The sequence below is a fragment of the Pseudophryne corroboree genome, chromosome 1 (genome assembly GCF_028390025.1).
Source record: "Pseudophryne corroboree isolate aPseCor3 chromosome 1, aPseCor3.hap2, whole genome shotgun sequence".
Classification (NCBI taxonomy): Eukaryota; Metazoa; Chordata; class Amphibia; order Anura; family Myobatrachidae; genus Pseudophryne; species Pseudophryne corroboree.
This window is the reverse complement of record NC_086444.1, coordinates 632225143-632244637: the sequence shown is the minus strand read 5'-3', so window position 1 is coordinate 632244637 and position 19495 is coordinate 632225143. Positions and strand designations below refer to the sequence as shown.

Genomic DNA, 19495 nt, shown 5'->3' with positions numbered 1-19495 from the left:
TGATTCCGACGACACGTCTGCTGTTCCTAGGGATGATTCTGGACACAGTCCAGAAAAAGGTGTTTCTCCCGGAGGAGAAAGCCAGGGAGTTATCCGAGCTAGTCAGGAACCTCCTAAAACCAGGCCAAGTGTCAGTGCATCAATGCACAAGGGTCCTGGGAAAAATGGTGGCTTCTTACGAAGCGATTCCATTCGGCAGATTCCACGCAAGAACTTTTCAGTGGGATCTGCTGGACAAATGGTCCGGATCGCATCTTCAGATGCATCAGCGGATAACCCTGTCTCCAAGGACAAGGGTGTCTCTCCTGTGGTGGTTGCAGAGTGCTCATCTTCTAGAGGGCCGCAGATTCGGCATTCAGGACTGGGTCCTGGTGACCACGGATGCCAGCCTGAGAGGCTGGGGAGCAGTCACACAGGGAAGAAATTTCCAGGGCTTGTGGTCAAGCATGGAAACGTCATTTCACATAAATATCCTGGAACTAAGGGCCATTTACAATGCCCTAAGTCAAGCAAGGCCTCTGCTTCAGGGTCAGCCGGTGTTGATCCAGTCGGACAACATCACGGCAGTTGCCCACGTAAACAGACAGGGCGGCACAAGAAGCAGGAGGGCAATGACGGAAGTTGCAAGGATTCTTCGCTGGGCGGAAAATCATGTGATAGCACTGTCAGCAGTGTTCATTCTGGGAGTGGACAACTGGGAAGCAGACTTCCTCAGCAGACACGACCTCCACCCGGGGGAGTGGGGACTTCACCCAGAAGTCTTCCACATGATTGTGAACCGTTGGAAAAAACCAAAGGTGGACATGATGGCGTCCCGCCTCAACAAAAAACTAGACAGATATTGCGCCAGGTCAAGGGACCCTCAGGCAATAGCTGTGGACGCTCTGGTAACACCGTGGGTGTACCAGTCAGTGTATGTGTTCCCTCCTCTGCCTCTCATACCCAAGGTACTGAGAATCATAAGAAGGAGAGGAGTAAGGACTATACTCGTGGCTCCGGATTGGCCAAGAAGGACTTGGTACCTGGAACTTCAAGAGATGCTCACGGAGGACCCGTGGCCTCTACCTCTAAGAAAGGACCTGCTCCAGCAGGGACCCTGTCTGTTCCAAGACTTACCGCGGCTGCGTTTGACGGCATGGCGGTTGAACGCCGGATCCTGAATGAAAAAGGCATTCCGGATGAAGTCATCCCTACCCTGATCAAAGCCAGGAAGGATGTAACTGTGCAACATTATCACCGTATTTGGCGTAAATATGTTGCGTGGTGTGAGGCCAGGAAGGCCCCTACAGAGGAATTTCAACTGGGTCGTTTCCTGCATTTCCTGCAAACAGGACTGTCTATGGGCCTAAAATTAGGATCCATTAAGGTTCAAATTTCGGCCCTGTCGATTTTCTTCCAGAAAGAACTGGCTTCAGTTCCTGAAGTTCAGACGTTTGTCAAGGAGGTACTGCATATACAGCCTCCTTTTGTGCCTCCAGTGGCACCTTGGGATCTCAATGTAGTTTTGGGGTTCCTAAAATCACATTGGTTTGAACCACTCACCACTGTGGACTTAAAATATCTTACATGGAAAGTGGTAATGCTGTTAGCCCTGGCTTCAGCCAGGCGTGTCTCAGAATTGGCGGCTTTATCCTATAAAAGCCCTTACCTAATTTTTCATACGGACAGGGCAGAATTGAGGACTCGTCCTCAATTTCTCCCTAAGGTGGTTTCAGCGTTTCACTTAAACCAGCCTATTGTGGTACCTGCGGCTACTAGGGACTTGGAGGATTCCAAGTTGCTGGACGTAGTCAGGGCCCTGAAAATATGTTTCCAGGACGGCTGGAGTCAGAAAATCTGACTCGCTGTTTATCCTGTATGCACCCAACAAGCTGGGTGCTCCTGCTTCAAAGCAGACTATTGCTCATTGGATTTGTAGTACAATTCAGCTTGCACATTCTGTGGCAGGCCTGCCACAGCCAAAATCTGTAAAAGCCCATTCCACAAGGAAAGTGGGCTCATCTTGGGCGGCTGCCCGAGGGGTCTCGGCTTTACAACTTTGCCGAGCAGCTACTTGGTCAGGGGCAAACACGTTTGCTAAATTCTACAAATTTGATACCCTGGCTGAGGAGGACCTGGAGTTCTCTCATTCGGTGCTGCAGAGTCATCCGCACTCTCCCGCCCGTTTGGGAGCTTTGGTATAATCCCCATGGTCCTTTCGGAGTTCCCAGCATCCACTAGGACGTCAGAGAAAATAAGAATTTACTTACCGATAATTCTATTTCTCATAGTCCGTAGTGGATGCTGGGCGCCCATCCCAAGTGCGGATTGTCTGCAATACTTGTACATAGTTATTGTTACAAAAATCGGGTTATTATTGTTGTGAGCCATCTTTTCAGAGGCTCCTCTGTTATCATGCTGTTAACTGGGTTCAGATCACAAGTTGTACGGTGTGATTGGTGTGGCTGGTATGAGTCTTACCCGGGATTCAAAATCCTTCCTTATTGTGTACGCTCGTCCGGGCACAGTATCCTAACTGAGGCTTGGAGGAGGGTCATAGGGGGAGGAGCCAGTGCACACCAGGTAGTCCTAAAGCTTTTACTTTTGTGCCCAGTCTCCTGCGGAGCCGCTATTCCCCATGGTCCTTTCGGAGTTCCCAGCATCCACTACGGACTATGAGAAATAGAATTATCGGTAAGTAAATTCTTATTTTTCCTTGAGTGCACGAGTGGGTTTCTCTTTGCCAGTGCTCACCTGGGTTACTCTGAGAAATCTTGCACTCACTTCATCGCTCTTAAGTTTCTCAACCAAGCCAATGTAATGGTCTCTCCTGCCTTTCAGTTATCTATAACAAAGTCACCAACTAATGCCCCCTACACATTCGGCGATATGCTGCCCGACGGCAGACACGGGCGACCTGGTGCCGGGTAGGGGTGACGTGGGGAGTGAAGTTCCTTCACTCCCCCCGTCACCTGGCTCCATAGCAGTGCAAGCTAATAATAAAACGCAGGCGTGGCTGTGCAAACGCTAAGCGGGTATGTGACGTCAAAAGCCAACCCTCCAACGTTAGAATCAACGCACACGAAGAGTAAGTTCAGGTCTGCTCTTGTTTTGCACAAAATGCTTTGGCAGGCGCTCTGCTGCACAGGCGTTCGCACGTCTGCAAAGTGAAAATACACTCCTCAGTGGTTGGAGACAATGTGTTTGCACGGCTGCTAAAAACTGCTAGCGAGCAACCAACTTGGAATGACCCCCTATGAATGATAGGTTAAATTAGGCTGAAACCCAACAATTTGGTCGTGTTAGTCGACTCCTGTATAGCGCTTGATCGTTTGTAAAATCGCTCAGTGTGTACACACTAGATCGTTTGTCAGGGACTCCAGTAAGTCCAAGGGAAATTGTCTGCCGATATCGTTGATGGTGCATGTCTGGTTATAGATGTAAAAATGATGAGCTGCCCGGCTAGAATACTAGGGCAAAGGAAGCAATTGTGCGACAACAAAAATTGGGATAATGTGCACACTGCCTTTCTGTTACTTGGGGTAGCCGCTTCCCAGTAATGATCCAGCACCTCTGGGTTGCTGCTCTAAGGGCGTATATATCCTAAATTGCCTGTCAACATATCTACAGTATTCTGCTCATGATGGAAGAAGTTACAGGGTGTCCTAAAAAATATTACATTTGATCTTGGGCATAAAATGGAGACGCTATGTGCCTGATGCGGTACTAAATGCTGATTCAAATGCCCATACAGATTCCCGATAATCAGGAATGGGCGCATGTGCAGAACAGGTCCTGATATAGAATGTATGCATTACCCCTTCTGCCTCTGTCTAATTGACGGGCAGCGGCGTTCGAGGGACGGTCTGCATTTCCAGAAATGGGGGCATTGCCCCCGTTTTCCAGGAGCGGCGAGGCCAGAATCTGCATATCTGCTGAGGCTTAATCAGCTGGTCGTTTGCGGAAACAGTCGTGATGTTTATCCCAGCCTGTGACCTTTGCCACAATGCTGCAAGTGCAGCAAGGAAGTGTCGGACACCTCCTGCACTTCCATTTTCAGTGGACTGATTTGCAAAGCTGCTTGTGGGTCTGCAAATCCGTCTACTGCGGAATCAGGCCCTATGTGCTGTATTGTGAAGCCTACCTTTATTATATGACCGGCTGTCCAAGTGGTGTTACTGCTGCTTATGCAGAGCACCTGATATTTAAGATTTATACATATATAGTATAGCACATGTTAAACAAATGCACAGTTTATGTAGTATTATGTAATATTAACAATTGAATATATGATGTTGTATAGTTATTTGTAACATTGCTGGATACATTCTATATAGACGTTTTCCTTAGAAAGTTCCTAAAAATTAACAAAAGTATTACAGGTATAGGTTGATTGTGTAACTTAATGTATATTTCTCTAACGTCCTAAGTGGATGCTGGGGACTCCGTAAGGACCATGGGGAATAGCGGCTCCGCAGGAGACTGGGCACAAAAGTAAAGCTTTAGGACTACCTGGTGTGCACTGGCTCCTCCCCCTATGACCCTCCTCCAAGCCTCAGTTAGTTAGATTTTTGTGCCCGAACGAGAAGGGTGCACACTAGGTGGCTCTCCTGAGCTGCTTAGTGAAAAGTTTAGTTTTAGGTTTTTTATTTTCAGTGAGACCTGCTGGCAACAGGCTCACTGCATCAAGGGACTAAGGGGAGAAGAAGCGAACTCACCTGCGTGCAGAGTGGATTGGGCTTCTTAGGCTACTGGACGTTAGCTCCAGAGGGACGATCACAGGCCCAGCCATGGATGGGTCCCAGAGCCGCGCCGCCGGCCCCCTTACAGAGCCAGAAGACAGAAGAGGTCCGGAAAATCGGCGGCAGAAGACGTCCTGTCTTCAACAAGGTAGCGCACAGCACTGCAGCTGTGCGCCATTGCTCTCAGCACACTTCACACTCCGGTCACTGAGGGTGCAGGGCGCTGGGGGGGGCGCCCTGAGACGCAATAAAAACACCTTGGATGGCAAAAAAATGCATCACATATAGCTCCTGGGCTATATGGATGAATTTAACCCCTGCCAGAATACATAGAAAAACGGGAGATAAGGCCGCCGATAAGGGGGCGGAGCCTATCTCCTCAGCACACTGGCGCCATTTTCCCTCACAGCTCCGTTGGAGGGAAGCTCCCTGGCTCTCCCCTGCAGTCACTACACTACAGAAAGGGTTAAAAAAGAGAGGGGGGGCACTAATTACGCGCAGTATTAAAGATACAGCAGCTATAAGGGGAAAAACACTTATATAAGGTTATCCCTATATATATATATATAGCGCTCTGGTGTGTGCTGGCAAACTCTCCCTCTGTCTCCCCAAAGGGCTAGTGGGGTCCTGTCCTCTATCAGAGCATTCCCTGTGTGTGTGCTGTATGTCGGTACGTTTGTGTCGACATGTATGAGGAGAAAAATGATGTGGAGACGGAGCAGATTGCCTGTAATAGTGATGTCACCCCCTAGGGGGTCGACACCTGAGTGGATGAACTGTTGGAAGGAATTACGTAACAGTGTCAGCTCTCTATAAAAGACAGTGGTTGACATGAGACAGCCGGCTACTCAGCTTGTGCCTGTCCAGACGTCTCATAGGCCGTCAGGGGCTCTAAAGCGCCCGTTACCTCAGATGGCAGATATAGACGCCGACACGGATACTGACTCCAGTGTCGACGGTGAAGAGACAAATGTGACTTCCAGTAGGGCCACACGTTACATGATTGAGGCAATGAAAAATGTTTTACACATTTCTGATAATACGAGTACCACCAAAAAGGGGTATTATGTTCGGTGAGGAAAAACTACCTGTAGTTTTCCTGAATCTGAGAAATTAAATGAGGGGTGTGATGATGCGTGGTTTTCCCCCGATAACAACTGATAATTTCTAAAATGTTATTGGCATTATATCCTTTCCCGCCAGAGGTTAGGGTGCGTTGGGAAACACCCCCTAGGGTGGATAAAGCGCTCACACGCTTGTAAGAACAAGGGCTCTACCCTCTCCTGAGATGGCCGCCCTTAAGGATCCTGCTGATAGAAAGCAGGAGGGCATCCTAAAAGGTATTTACACACATACTGGTGTTATACTGCGACCAGCAATCGCCTCAGCCTGGATGTGCAGTGCTGGGTTGGCGTGGTCGGATTCCCTGACTGAAAATATTGATACCCTAGATAGGGACAGTATATTATTGCCTATAGAGCATTTAAAAGATGCATTTCTATATATGCGTGATGCACAGCGGAATATTTGCCGACTGGCATCAAGTCTAAGTGCGTTGTCCATTTCTACCAGTAGAGGGTTATGGACACGACAGTGGTCAGGTGATGCGGATTCCAAACGGCATTTGGAAGTATGGCCTTATTAAGGGGAGGAGTTATTTGGGGTCGGTCTTTCAGACCTGGTGGCCACGGCAACAGCTGGGAAATCCACGTTTGTACCCCAGGTCGCCTCTCAACATGAGAAGACGCCGTATTATCAGGCGCAGTCTTTTCGTGGGCAAGCGGGCAAAAGGTTCCTCATTTCTGCCCCGTGACAGAGGGAGAGGAAAAAGGCTGCAGAAATCAGCCAGTTCCCAGGAACAGAAACCCTCTCCCGCCTCTGCCAAGCCCTCAGTATGACGCTGGGGCTTTACAAGCAGAATCAGGCACGGTGGGGGCCCGTCTCAATGAATTTCAGCGCGCAGTGGGCTCACTCGCAAGTAGACCCCTGGATCCTTCAGGTGATATCTCAGGGGTACAAATTGGAATTCGAGACGTCTCCCCCTCGCCGTTTCCTAAAGGCGGCTTTACCGATGTCTCCTTCTGACAGGGAGACAGTTTTGGAAGCCATTCACAAGCTGTATTCCCAGCAGGTGATAATCAAGGTACCCCTCCTGCAACAGGGAACGGGGTATTATTCCACACTGTTGTGGTACCGAAGCCGGACGGCTCGGTGAGACCGATTCTAAATCTAAAATCTTTGAACACTTACATACAGAGGTTCAAATTCAAGATTGAGTCACTCAGAGCAGTGATTGCAAACCTGGAAGAAGAGGACTACATGATGTCTCAGGACATCAAGGATGCTTACCTTCATGTCCCAATTTACCCTTCTCACCAAGGGTACCTCAGGTTTATGGTACAGAACTGTCATTATCAGTTTCAGACGCTGCCGTATGGATGGTCCACGGCACCCCGGGTCTTTACCAAGGTAATGGCCGAAATGATGATACTCCTTCGAAGGAAGGGAATTTTAGTTATCCCTTACTTGGACGATTCCCTGATAAGGGTAAGATCCAGGGAACAGTTGGAGGTCGGTGTAGCACTATCTCAGGTAGTGTTGCGGCAGCACGATTGGATTCTCAATATTCCAAAATCGCAGCTGATTCCGACGACTCGTCTTCTGTTCTTAGGGATGATCCTGGACACAGTTCAGAAAAAGGTGTTTCTCCCGGAGGAAAAAGTCAGGGAGTTATCCGAGCTAGTCGGGAACCTCCTATAACCGAGCCAAGTCTCAGTACATCAATGAGATGGTTCTGGGAAAAATGGTGGCTTCCTATGAAGCAATCCCATGCGGCAGATTCCACGCAAGAACTTTCCAGTGGGACCTGCTGGACAAATGGTCTGGGTCGCATCTTCAGATGCATCAGCGGATAACCCTGTCACCAAGCACAAGGGTGTCTCTCCTGTGGTGGTTGCAGAGTGCTCATCTTCTAGAGGGCCGCACATTCAGGACTGGGTCCTGGTGACCACGGATGCCAGCCTGCGAGGCTGGGGAGCAGTCACACAGGGAAGGAATTTCCAGAGCTTATGGTCAAGCCTGGAGACATCACTTCACATAAATATCCTGAAGCTAAGGGCCATTTACAATGCTCTAAGCTCAGCAAGACCTCTGCTTCAAGGTCACCCGGAGTTGATCCATTCGGACAACATCACGGCAGTCACCCACGTAAACAGACAGGGTGACACAAGAAGCAGAAGGGCAATGACAGAAGCTGCAAGGATTCTTCGCTGGGCGGAAAATCATGTGATAGCACTGTCAGCAGTATTCATTCCGGGAGTGGACAACTGGGAAGCAGACTTCCTCAGCAGACACGACCTCCACCCGGGAGAGTGGGGACTTCACCCAGAAGTCTTCCACATGTTTATAAAACTCGACAAGTATTGCGCCAGGTCAAGGGACCCTCAGGCAATAGCTGTAGACGCTCTGGTAACACAGTGGGTGTACCAGTCAGTGTATGTGTTCCCTCCTCTGCCTCTCATAACCAAGGTACTGAGAATTATAAGATGGAGAGGAGTAAGCACTATATTCGTGGCTCCGGATGGGCCAAGAAGGACTTGGTAACTGGAACTTCAAGAGATGCTCACGGAGGATCCGTGGCCTCTACCTCTAAGAAGGGACCTGCTCCAGCAAGGACCCTGTCTGTTCCAAGAGTTACCGCGGCTGCGTTTAACGGCAGAGCGGTTGAACGCCGGATCCTGAAGGAAAAAGGCATTCCGGATGAAGTCATCCCTATCCTGATCAAAGCCAGGAAAGATATAACCGCAAAACATTATCACCGCATTTGGCGAAAATATGTTGCGTGGTGCGAGGCCAGTAAGGCCCCGACGGAGGAATTTTCAACTAGGTCGATTCCTACATTTCCTGCAAACAGGAGTGTCTATGGGCCTGAAATGGGGGTCCATTAAGGTTCAAATATCGGCCCTGTCAATTTTCTTCCAAAAAGAACTAGCTTCAGTCCCTAAAGTTCAGACGTTTGTGAAAGGGGTACTGTATATACAGCCTCCTTTTGTGCCTCCAGTGGCACCTTGGGATCTAAATGTAGTTTTTGGGTTCCAAAAGTCACATTGGTTTGAACCACTTAAATATGTGGAGTTAAAATATCTCACATGGAAAGTGGTCATGCTGTTGGCCCTGGCCTGGGCCAGGTGCGTGTCAGAATTGGCGGCTTTATCCTGTAAAAGCCCTCATCTGATTTTCCATTCGGACAGGGCGGAATTGAGGACTTGTCCTCAGTTTCTCCCTAAGGTGGTTTTCAGCGTTTCACCTGAATCAACCTATTGTGGTGCCTGCGGCTACTAGGGACTTGGAGGACTCCAAGTTGCTAGACGTTGTCAGAGCGCTGGAAATATAGGTTTCCAGGACGGCTGGAGTCAGAAAATCTGACTCGTTGTTTATTCTGTATGCACCCAACAAGCTGGGTGCTCCTGCTTCTAAGCAGACTATTGCTCGTTGGATTTGTAGTACAATTCAGCTTGCACATTCTGTGGCAGGCCTGCCACAGCCAAAATCTGTAAAAGCCCATTCCACAAGGAAGGTGGGCTCATCTTGGGCGGCTGCCCGAGGGGTCTCGGCTTTACAACTTTGCCGAGCAGCTACTTGGTCAGGAGCAAATACGTTTGTAAAATTCTACAAATTTGATACCCTGGCTGAGGAGGACCTGGAGTTCTCTCATTTGGTGCTGCAGAGTCATCCGCACTCTCCCGCCCGTTTGGGAGCTTTGGTATAATCCCCATGGTCCTTACGGAGTCCCCAGCATCCACTTAGGACGTTAGAGAAAATAAGAATTTACTTACCGATAATTCTATTTCTCGTAGTCCGTAGTGGATGCTGGGCGCCCATCCCAAGTGCGGATTGTCTGCAATACTGGTACATAGTTATTGTTACCAAAAAATCGGGTTATTGCTGTAGTGAGCCATCTTTTCTAGAGGCTCCTCTGTTATCATGCTGTTAACTGGGTTTAGATCACAAGTTATATGGTGTGATTGGTGTGGCTGGTATGAGTCTTACCCGGGATTCAAAATCCTTCCTTATTGTGTACGCTCGTCCGGGCACAGTATCCTAACTGAGGCTTGGAGGAGGGTCATAGGGGGAGGAGCCAGTGCACACCAGGTAGTTCTAAAGCTTTACTTTTGTGCCCAGTCTCCTGCGGAGCCGCTATTCCCCATGGTCCTTACGGAGTCCCCAGCATCCACTACGGACTACGAGAAATAGAATTATCGGTAAGTAAATTCTTATTTTTGCCATGATTATACACAGTCAACAAACATGATGGTCTGAATGGGAGTGACCTGTTAATCTTTGTTTTTTTAATGTTCCCAGGAGTGACTGTAATCTTTATATTCTGTTTAGTGACGGACAAGTTTACTGAGAGCATGTATGTCCTTGCCAATGAGCCTTCGGTGGCCTTGTATAGGCTACAGGAACATGTCCGCAGGTCTCTTCCAGAACTAGCCCAGCATAAGGTATGTGAGTTTCTAGATCTTCTACAGCGGTGATTGGCTACTTGATACATTTTAGGGGGTGCATTTGGTAGATATCTAAATTTCAAAAGGGCTCCACATTTCTTTTAATTTCAGTAGTAAGTTAATGCAATACATTGGAGCAGATTCAATTGTTTTGGGTGTCTAAAAATCCCATTCTAAACGGGACTTTTTAGACTCCCAAACAGTTGCCACAATTCAGTTGTGTTTGGGCACCCATGCACATCGCATGTCGCGCTCAAACAGACTGGATTAAGCTGTCAACCGTCTAAAATTGGGTAGCCGTCTAAAACTGGGTTTAGCCATCTAAACTCCCTGCTTTGGGCGTCCAAACTACCATGTGGACACCCAAAGTGCCCAGTTTCAACACATTTTTACTCACACCTCTGGAGGCTGCGAGAAAAATGTCCTCCGTGGCCGCTGGGCACCCAAACGGCAGAACAATTGAATTGCTGCCACTGGGTGCCCTCTAGCTGCGGCCTCGGCAATAACAATTGAATTGGCCCCATTTAATCAATGAAAGAAACACATCAAAAGACACATGGCAGACTTTAAACAAGTGCTACAAGCTGTAACAAACAAATGACAATAAAGCAGGAAGTAGCTGGGAGCTGCAGGGAAGAACTGTAGGCTACATGTTGCCTATGACTGTTTTACTGTATCATCCTGTTTATATTTGGGTAGTCTTATTGTTAAATTATCTGCATATGTTACTGGCATGGATACAATAATTAATGAGCAAGTTAGCTTAATTTATTATTAACATAGTAGATTGTAATTTACAAAGCTTTCGTAGGACACCATAAAAATAGACCTAGCACACTGTTTTAGTAGATGCTGTTATATTATAAATCCATTCCTAGGGCATAGCACAGTGTTAAGGTAAGTTGTTGTCTCCAGTATAAGATGAACCTGTACTCCTTTATATTGAGTTCAGTTGTTAGCCAAGCAGATATGGTACTGATGCTGTTACAATGGGATACAGTCATTAGATCGACAACACTTAGGTCGACCACTATTGGTCGACATGCATTAGGTCGACATGTACTAGGTCAACAGTTCAAAAGGTCGACATGAATTTTTAACTTTTTCTCTTACGTCCTAGAGGATACTGGGGTCCACATTAGTACCATGGGTATAGATGGCTCCACTAGGAGCCATGGGCACGTAAAGAAATTGATAGTGTGGGCTGGCTCCTCCCTCTATGCCCCTCCTACCAGACTCAGTTTAGAAAATGTGCCTGGAGGAGCCGGTCACGCATGGTAAGCTCCTGAAGAGCTTTCTTCATTTATTTTCTTTTTTGTTTTCAGGCAGGTCTGGCTGGCACCAGACTGCCTGCTTCGTGGGTCTTAAGGGGGGTAACGGCCCAAGCTCTTGAAGGGTTAATGGTCCCGTTCCCCGCTGACAGGACACTGAGCTCCTATTCGCAAACCCCACCATGGCGAACGTATAGACCCGCAGCACGCCGCCACCCCTAACAGTCAGAAGAATTAAGAGTGGTGAGTAGGTGGCCGGCTTCCCCGGTTAGCGGGTCTTCGGCTGTACTGGCGGCACAAGGGTAGGAGCGCAGCGTTGACAAGCAGGCTGCGGCTTCAGAGATATACAGGGTTTGTGTTCCGCTGTGAGGGGCGAGCTGAAGCCACAACATCCATATACCCACACTTGCAGCGCTTCTGCAGGGGTTTTAACCCAGCCAGTATAAAAAAAAAAAACGGGAAGACAGCGCGCCATTAAGGGGGCGCGGCTTCATATGAGCTGATCCAGCAGCTCACCAGCGCCATTTTCCCTCTGCAGCTGAACACTGACAGACTGGCAGGGAAGCGCAGCTCCTCCACAAGGACTCCAGAGCACCTCAGGGGGTCATAGCAAAAAAGGGAGGGGGGGAGGAAGCAATATTTGGTGTACTAAACCCTATTAAGGGTACTTGGTTTGCAACCCAGCTGCATTTGTACTTTTAGCTATAGGGGCACTGTGTGGCTGGCTCCAATATACTCTGTCTCCCTCGGAGGACTCTGTGTGGGTTAACTGTGTTTTACCCTAATTTCCTGTGTGTGTGTGTGTGTGTGTGTGTGTGTGTGTGTGTGTGTGTGTGTGTGTGTGTGTGTGTGTGTGTTTTCTTTCACATTTACTATGTCATAGGAGTGTGTATCATGCACAGCAGAGAGTTTTTCTCAATCTGGGGGATCACTGCCATGTACTCTGGATAGTACACATTCTCAGGCTAGTGGATCTGAACCAGTATGGTTAGTTTCATTAAAAGGGATGATTTCATGAGAAGGAGATGCAATACTTAAGACAATCTGTTGATGACCTGATGAATAGAGTTTCAGTGGTTATTCCAGTGTCTCAGACCCCTGCCATTTGCCCACAAAAGCGTACTCTAGCCCAAATCATGCAGGCTGATACCGATAATGACGTTGTATCAGATGCAGAGTAGGGTGAGGTGGACTCGGGAGGGGGGGATGCAGCGTTTTCACATGGAATACAGGCCCTGATAGAAGCTATTAGAGATGTCCTGCACATCCCTGACAAAGTGACAGAGGAAGATGAGGAATCTTATTTTAATGTAAAAAAGAAATCCTCAGCTACTTTCCCTGCATCTAAGGAATTAAAATCCCTATTTGAAGCAACTTAGGTAAATCCTTACAAGAAGTTTCAGGTCCCAAAACGGTTACTCACCTCCTTCCCGTTCCCTCAGGATGATAGGAAAAAGTGGGAAAACCCACCGATAGTTGACGCATCGGTTTCTAGGCTGTCACATAAGATAGTTTTACCTGTTCCTGGGGCAGTTTCCTTGAAGGATGCTGCAGACCGCAAGATTGAGACCACTCTCAAATCTCTGTACACAGCTACGGGGGTGGCCCAGAGACTCACTGCAGCTTGTGCATGGATCTTCTAGGGCCACCGGAAGACAGGCAGGTGGGAGCCCGTTTGAGATTCTTCAGTCACATATGGGCAACGTCATGCCAGGATTCCTAGGTCAAAGATCTTCTAGCCCAGGGCTACAGACTGGAGATTCAGGAACTCCCACCTTACAGATTCTTCAAATCAGGCTTACCAGCTTCTCAAGAAGTAAGTATGACTTTACAGGAAGCAATTCAGAAACTGGTCCAGACTCAGGTCATTGTTCCACTTCCACTTCAGCTGCAAAACCAGGGTTATTATTCCAACCTGTTTGTAGTTTCTAAACTGGACGGTTCGGTGAGGCCCATTTCTCATACGTCCTAGAGGATGCTGGGGTCCACTTCAGTACCAAGGGGTATAGACGGTTCCGCAGGAGCCATGGGCAATTTAAGACTTTTCAAGGGTGTGAACTGGCTCCACCCTCTATGCCCCTCCTCCAGACCTCAGTTTTAGAAATTTGCCCAGGCAGACTGGATGCACTCCAGAGGAGATCTACTGGGTTTCTCTGAAAAGACTTAAGTTAGATTTTATTATTTTCAGGGAGAACTGCTGGCAACAGTCTCCCTGCTTCGTGGGACTGAGGGGGCAGAAGTAGGAACCAACTTTCTAAAGAGTTTCATGGCTCTGCTTCTGGCTGACAGGACACCATTAGCTCCTGAAGGGAACTGAACGCTAGCCATGCCTAGATGCTCACTCCCACAGCACGCCGTCACACCCCCTCACAGAGCCAGAAGTCAGAAGACGGGTGAGTGTTAGAAGACAGATCTTCAATCAAGAAAGTGATAGCTAAACGTACCGTGCGGCTGGCGGGAGCACAGCGTGCCATGTTGCCCACTCAAGCACTGCAGGGGGGGGGGGGGGGCGCCGCGCCCTGGGCAGCATGAAACCTATGGAAACTGGCATAAGTAAGGGGCATAAGTTTCTGAGGCACAGTCCTACCTCTGCCAGTATAAAAAATTACCTCATAAAAGCTGAGGAGAAACACACCATTGAAGAGTGGAGCTTCCTCCTCAGTCAGCCAGCACACTGCTCAGCGCCATTTTCTCTCTCTCCTCAGGCTGAAGAGACAACGCTGGTCCTCCTCCACTACTGAACAAGTATCAGGGTGCAAAACAGGGAGGGCCACAGTGAATTTGGTGCTATATAATTGTGTGATTAGCATTATAAAAGCACTGCATGTCAGTGGGCATTTTGTGTTCACAGACATTGTGTTACTGGCGCTGGGTTGTGAACTGGCAAATCCTATCTGTGTCCCTCTGACGGATTTTACTGTGGGTCTGTCCCCTATAAGTCCCGGAGTCTCTGTGGTGTGGTTGTGCACGTGTGTGACATGTCTGTGGCAGGGAATTCTTCCTCTGTGGGAGACATGTTAGAGAGACAGAGGTGTAATATGACACCAAGAGCCTGACTGGGTGAAAGGTTACATGATAGTGTGAATCATATCAGTAAGAGATTTGACTGAATCTCATACAGAAAACTGAATATAATCTGTTGAAGATGTGATTTTTAATAGTTCTACCTTTCATCCACAGGGACCCCTCTGGGTCACATACAAACAAGTAGTACAAACTGATATCGACACGAACTCTGATTCCTGTGTCGATACTAGTTATTCCAGGGGAATAGGTCCTAAATTAGCAAAAAGCATTCAAAACTTGTTTTAGCTATAAAGGAGGTGTTAGAAGTTACGAAGCCCCCTCTTTTACCACAAGGAGAGGGTTTACTTTAGTAAAGAAGTAATGTAATTTTCCCTCCTCCTCAGGAGTTGAACAGTCTCTAGGAGGGAGTCTGATTTAACCTGAAAAGAAATTTCAGATTCCCAAAAGAAATTCAGGCAGCTTACCTTTTTCAAAAAGGTGGGAGTCACCCCGCATTTTAGACAGGGCCCTGTCATAAAAGAGAAAAGGTGTTTCTCCCTGCCCCTGGATTGGCTTCACTTAAGGAGCCGACAGACCGCAAGTGAGTGAGGTGATCTATTGATGTGGCCATTGGGACAGTACTCAGGCCTACCATTGTCTGTGCGTTGGTGAGTAGGGCTATTGAAAAGTGGTCAGAAAACTTGTCATTAGACATTGACACAATAGATGGAGACAAGATGCTCCTAACGTTAGGTCATATCAAAGACGCTGCTGCGTACGTACTAGAAACCGTGAAATATATTGGTTTCTTGGGATCAAGAACCGCTACCATGGCAGTATCGGCTCGGAGGGCGTTGTGCATTCGCCAGTGGAATGCTGATGCAGATTCCAAAAGAAATATGGAGGTTCTCCCGTATAAAGGTGAGGCCTTGTTTGGTGATGGGCTGGATGCGTTAGTCTCGGCGGCTACCGCAGGTAAGTCGACATTCTTGCCTTATGCTCCTACACCGGCGAAAAAGACACATCACATGTCTCTCACATACAGTCCTTTCGGCCCAACAAATACAAAAAGGCCAAAGGTTCCCCCTTTTTTGCAGGCAGGGGAAGGGGAAAAGGAAAGAAATCCGCAGCATCTCCCGGATCGCAGGAGCAGAAGTCCACCCCTGCTTCTGCCAAATCTGCAGCATAACGCTGGGGCTCCCTTGCGGGAGTCCGCTCGGGTGGGAGCACGTCTGAAACTTTTCAGCCAAATCTGGCTTCAATCTGGCCTGGACCAATGGGTCTTACAAATAGTGTCCCATGGGTACAAACTAGAGTTTCAAGACGTCCCCCCATGCCGATTTTTTTAAATCGACCTTGCCAGCTTCTCTTCCGGGAAGAGATGCAGTAACAACGGCAATTCAAAAATTATGTCAGGATCAGGTCATTGTCCTGGTACCCTTGACACAGTAAGGAGAAGGTTTATTATTCAAGCCTCTTCGTAGTTCCGAAGCCGTACGGCTCGGTCAGACCGATTTTAAACCTGAAAAATCTGAATCTCTACCTGAAAAGGTTCAAGTTCAAGATGGAATCCCTAAGGGTAGTGATTTCCAGTCTGGAAGAGGGGGACTTTATGTCTGTAGACATAAAAGATGCTTACTTGCATGTTCCCATTTATCCTCCTCACCAAGCTTATCTGAGATTCGCAGTACAGGATTGCCATTACCGGTTTCAGACGTTGCCGTTCGGACTCTCCACGGCACCGAGTGTATTCACCAAGGTGATGGCGGAGATGATGGTCCTCCTTCGTTAAGAAGGAGTCCATATAATTCCTTATCTGGACGATCTCCTGATAAAAGCGAGATTCAGGGAACAGTTGGTGCAGAACATCGCACTCTCCCTGTCAATACTCCAACAACACGGTTGGATCATGAATTTTCCAAAGTCGCATTTGGATCCCTTTTTATGGATGATTCTGGGCACAGAAGTACAGAGAGTATTTCTTCCAGTGGAAAAGGCTCTGAAAATCCAGAAAATGGTCAAACAAATATTGAAACCAACAAGCGTGTCGATCGATCAATGCATTCGGTTGTTGGGGGGGGAAATGGAATCGGCCTACGAGGCCATACAGTTTGGCCGATTTTATGCCAGAGTATTCTAGTGGGACCTGTTGGACAAGTGGTCCGGATCCCACCTACACATGCACCGGAAAATAATCCTGTCCCCCAAAGCCAGGATTTCGCTCCTGTGGTGGCTACACAGTTCTCACCTACTAGAGGAACGCAGGTTTGGGATTCACGACTGGGTCCTAATAACCACGGATGCAAGTCTCCGAGGCTGGGGAGCTGTCACACAGGGGGAAAGCTTCCAAGGAAAATGGTCAAGTCAGAAGCCTGCCTTCACATAAACGTTCTGGAATTGATAGCCATTTACAACGGCCTTCTACAAGCAGTACATCTTCTTCAAGATCCCGTGCAGATCCAGTCGGACAATGTAACAGCAGTCGCGTACATAAACAGGCAAGGCGGAACGAAAAGCAGAGCGGCAATGGCAGAGGTGACCAGGATTCTCCTCTGGGCAGAAAGACATGTTAGAGCTCTGTCAGCAATTTTCATTCCGGGAGTGGACAACTGGGAAGAAGACTTCCTCAGCAGACACTATCTCCATCCAGGAGAGTGGGGCCTCCACCAAGAAGTCTTTGCAGAGGTGACAAGTCTTTGGGGAGTTCCTCAAGTAGACATGATGGCATCTCGTCTAAACTAGAAGCTTCAGAGATATTATTCCAGGTCGAGAGACCCTCAAGCAATAGCAGTGGATGCACTGGTGACCCAGTGGGTGTTTCGGTCGGTATATGTTTACCCTCCACTTCCACTGATTTTCAAAAGTTCTCAAAATAATAAGAACAAGAGTTTGAGCAATCTTCATTGCCCCAGACTGACCAAGGAGGGCTTGGTATCCAGATCTTCAGGAGTTGCTCATAGAAGATCCTTGGCCTCTTTCTCCTCGAGAGGAACTACTACAGCAGGGGCCGTGTGTGTATCAAGATTTACCGCGGCTACGTTTGACGGCATGGCTGTTGAGCGTCGGATCCTAGCCCGAAAGGGTATTCCCAAGGAAGTCATCCCCACTCTTACTCAGGCCTGGAAAGGAGTAACGTCTAAACATTACCACCGTATTTGGAGAAAATATGTGTCTTGGTGTGAATCCGAGAAGGCTCCTACGGAAGAGTTTGAATTGGGACGTTTTCTCCATTTTCTGCAGGCTGGTGTGGATGCGGGCCTTAGATTGGGGTCAGTCAAGGTCCAGATTTCGGCCTTATCAGTTTTCTTTCAAAAACAATTGGCCTCCTTTCCAGAAGTTCAGACGTTCGTGAAAGGGGTTCAGCACATCCAGCCTCCATTTGTGCCTTCTGTGGCACCATGGGACCTTTAATGTAGTGTTGCAGTTCCTTCAATCAGATTGGTTTGAACCTCTGCAGGAGATAGAATTGAAGTTTCTCACTTGGAAAGTGGTGATGCTTTTGGCCTTGGCATCCGCAAGGCGGGTGTCTGAGTTGGGGGCCTTGTCTCACAAGAGCCCTTACCTGATCTTCCATGAAGATAGGGCAGAGTTAAGAACTCGTCAACAATTTCTTCCAAAGGTGGTTTCGTCCTTCCACATAAACCAACCTATTGTGGTGCCAGTAGCTACCGACACTTTCACTGAGTCACAGTCTCTAGATGTGGTTAGAGCTTTGAAGATTTATGTTGCAAGATCAGCTCGATTACAGAAAACAGTGGCTCTGTTTGTCCTGTATGCTCCCAACAAGATTGGGTGTCCTGCTTCTAAGCAGACTATTGTGCGCTGGATCAGCGGGACAATTCGGCACGCTCATTCTACGGCAGGCTTGCCAGTACCGAAGTTGGTTAAGGCTCATTCTACTTGGAAAGTGGACTCATCCTGGGCGGCTGACCGGGGCTTATCGGCTTTACAACTTTGCCGAGCAGCTACTTGGTCAGGGTCAAACACATTTGCAAAATTTTATAAGTTTGACACCTTGGCCGATGAGGACCTCAAGTTCGGTCAATCAGTACTGCAGGGTCATCTGCACTCTCCCGCCCGTACTGGAGCTTTAGTATAACCCCATGGTACTGAAGTGGACCCCAGCATCCTCTAGGACGTATGAGAAAATAGAATTTTAATACCTACCGGTAAATCCTTTTCTCCTAGTCCGTAGAGGATGCTGGGCACCCGACCCAGTGTGTACTTTACCTGCAGTTTGTTCTTTATAGTTACACAAGTTGTGTTTCATTTGTTTTCAGCATGTTGCTGTAAATGGTTCATGCCTGTTGGCGTGTCATGTTGAATGCCATGTTGTGCGGCATGGTTGAGGTGTGAGCTGGTATGAATCTCGCCATTAGTATAAAAGTAACTCCTTTCCTCGAAATGTCCGTCTCCCTGGCACAGTTCCTATAACTGAGGTCTGGAGGAGGGGCATAGAGGGAGGAGCCAGTTCACACCCTTGAAAAGTCTTAAAGTGCCCATGGCTCCTGCAGAACCCTCTATACCCCATGGTACTGCAGTGGACCCCAGCATCCTCTACGGACTAGGAGAAAAGGATTTACCGGTAGGTATTAAAATCCTATTTTTAAATCTCAAGTCGTTGAACCCGTACTTACGGGTGTTCAAGTTCAAGAGTCTCTGAGAGCGGTGATCTCAGGTCTGGAGGAGGGGGAATTCTTGGTGTCTTTGGATATCAAGGATGCGTACCTTCATATTCCGATTTGGCCGCCTCATCAGGCTTATCTAAGGTTTCCATTACAGGACCGTCATTACCAGTTCCAGGCCCTGCTGTTTGGACTATCTACGGCACCAAGCTTGTTCACCAAGGTAATGGCAGAGATTCTGTTTCTCCTCCGCAAACAGGGAGTGAAGATAATACCATACCTGGATGATATGCTGATAAAAGCACCATCCAGGGAGAGGTTGTTAGTCAACATTGCCCTCTCAACCCGACTACTCCAGGATCACG

The 19495-nt window shown here is 48.1% G+C and overlaps 1 protein-coding gene across 3 annotated transcripts in view; it reads left to right on the top strand.

Moving 5' to 3' along the window:
• BORCS8 (BLOC-1 related complex subunit 8) overlaps positions 1-19495 on the top strand; it is a 65004-nt gene that overhangs the window by 28810 nt on the left and 16699 nt on the right. For 2 of the 3 annotated variants that reach the window (XM_063914559.1, XM_063914561.1), the window contains exon 2: positions 10083-10225. In XM_063914559.1, the coding sequence (XP_063770629.1) occupies positions 10083-10225 (143 nt within the window). The remainder of the gene's footprint in view (positions 1-10082; positions 10226-19495) is intronic. The other variant, XM_063914560.1, reaches the window with a different exon arrangement.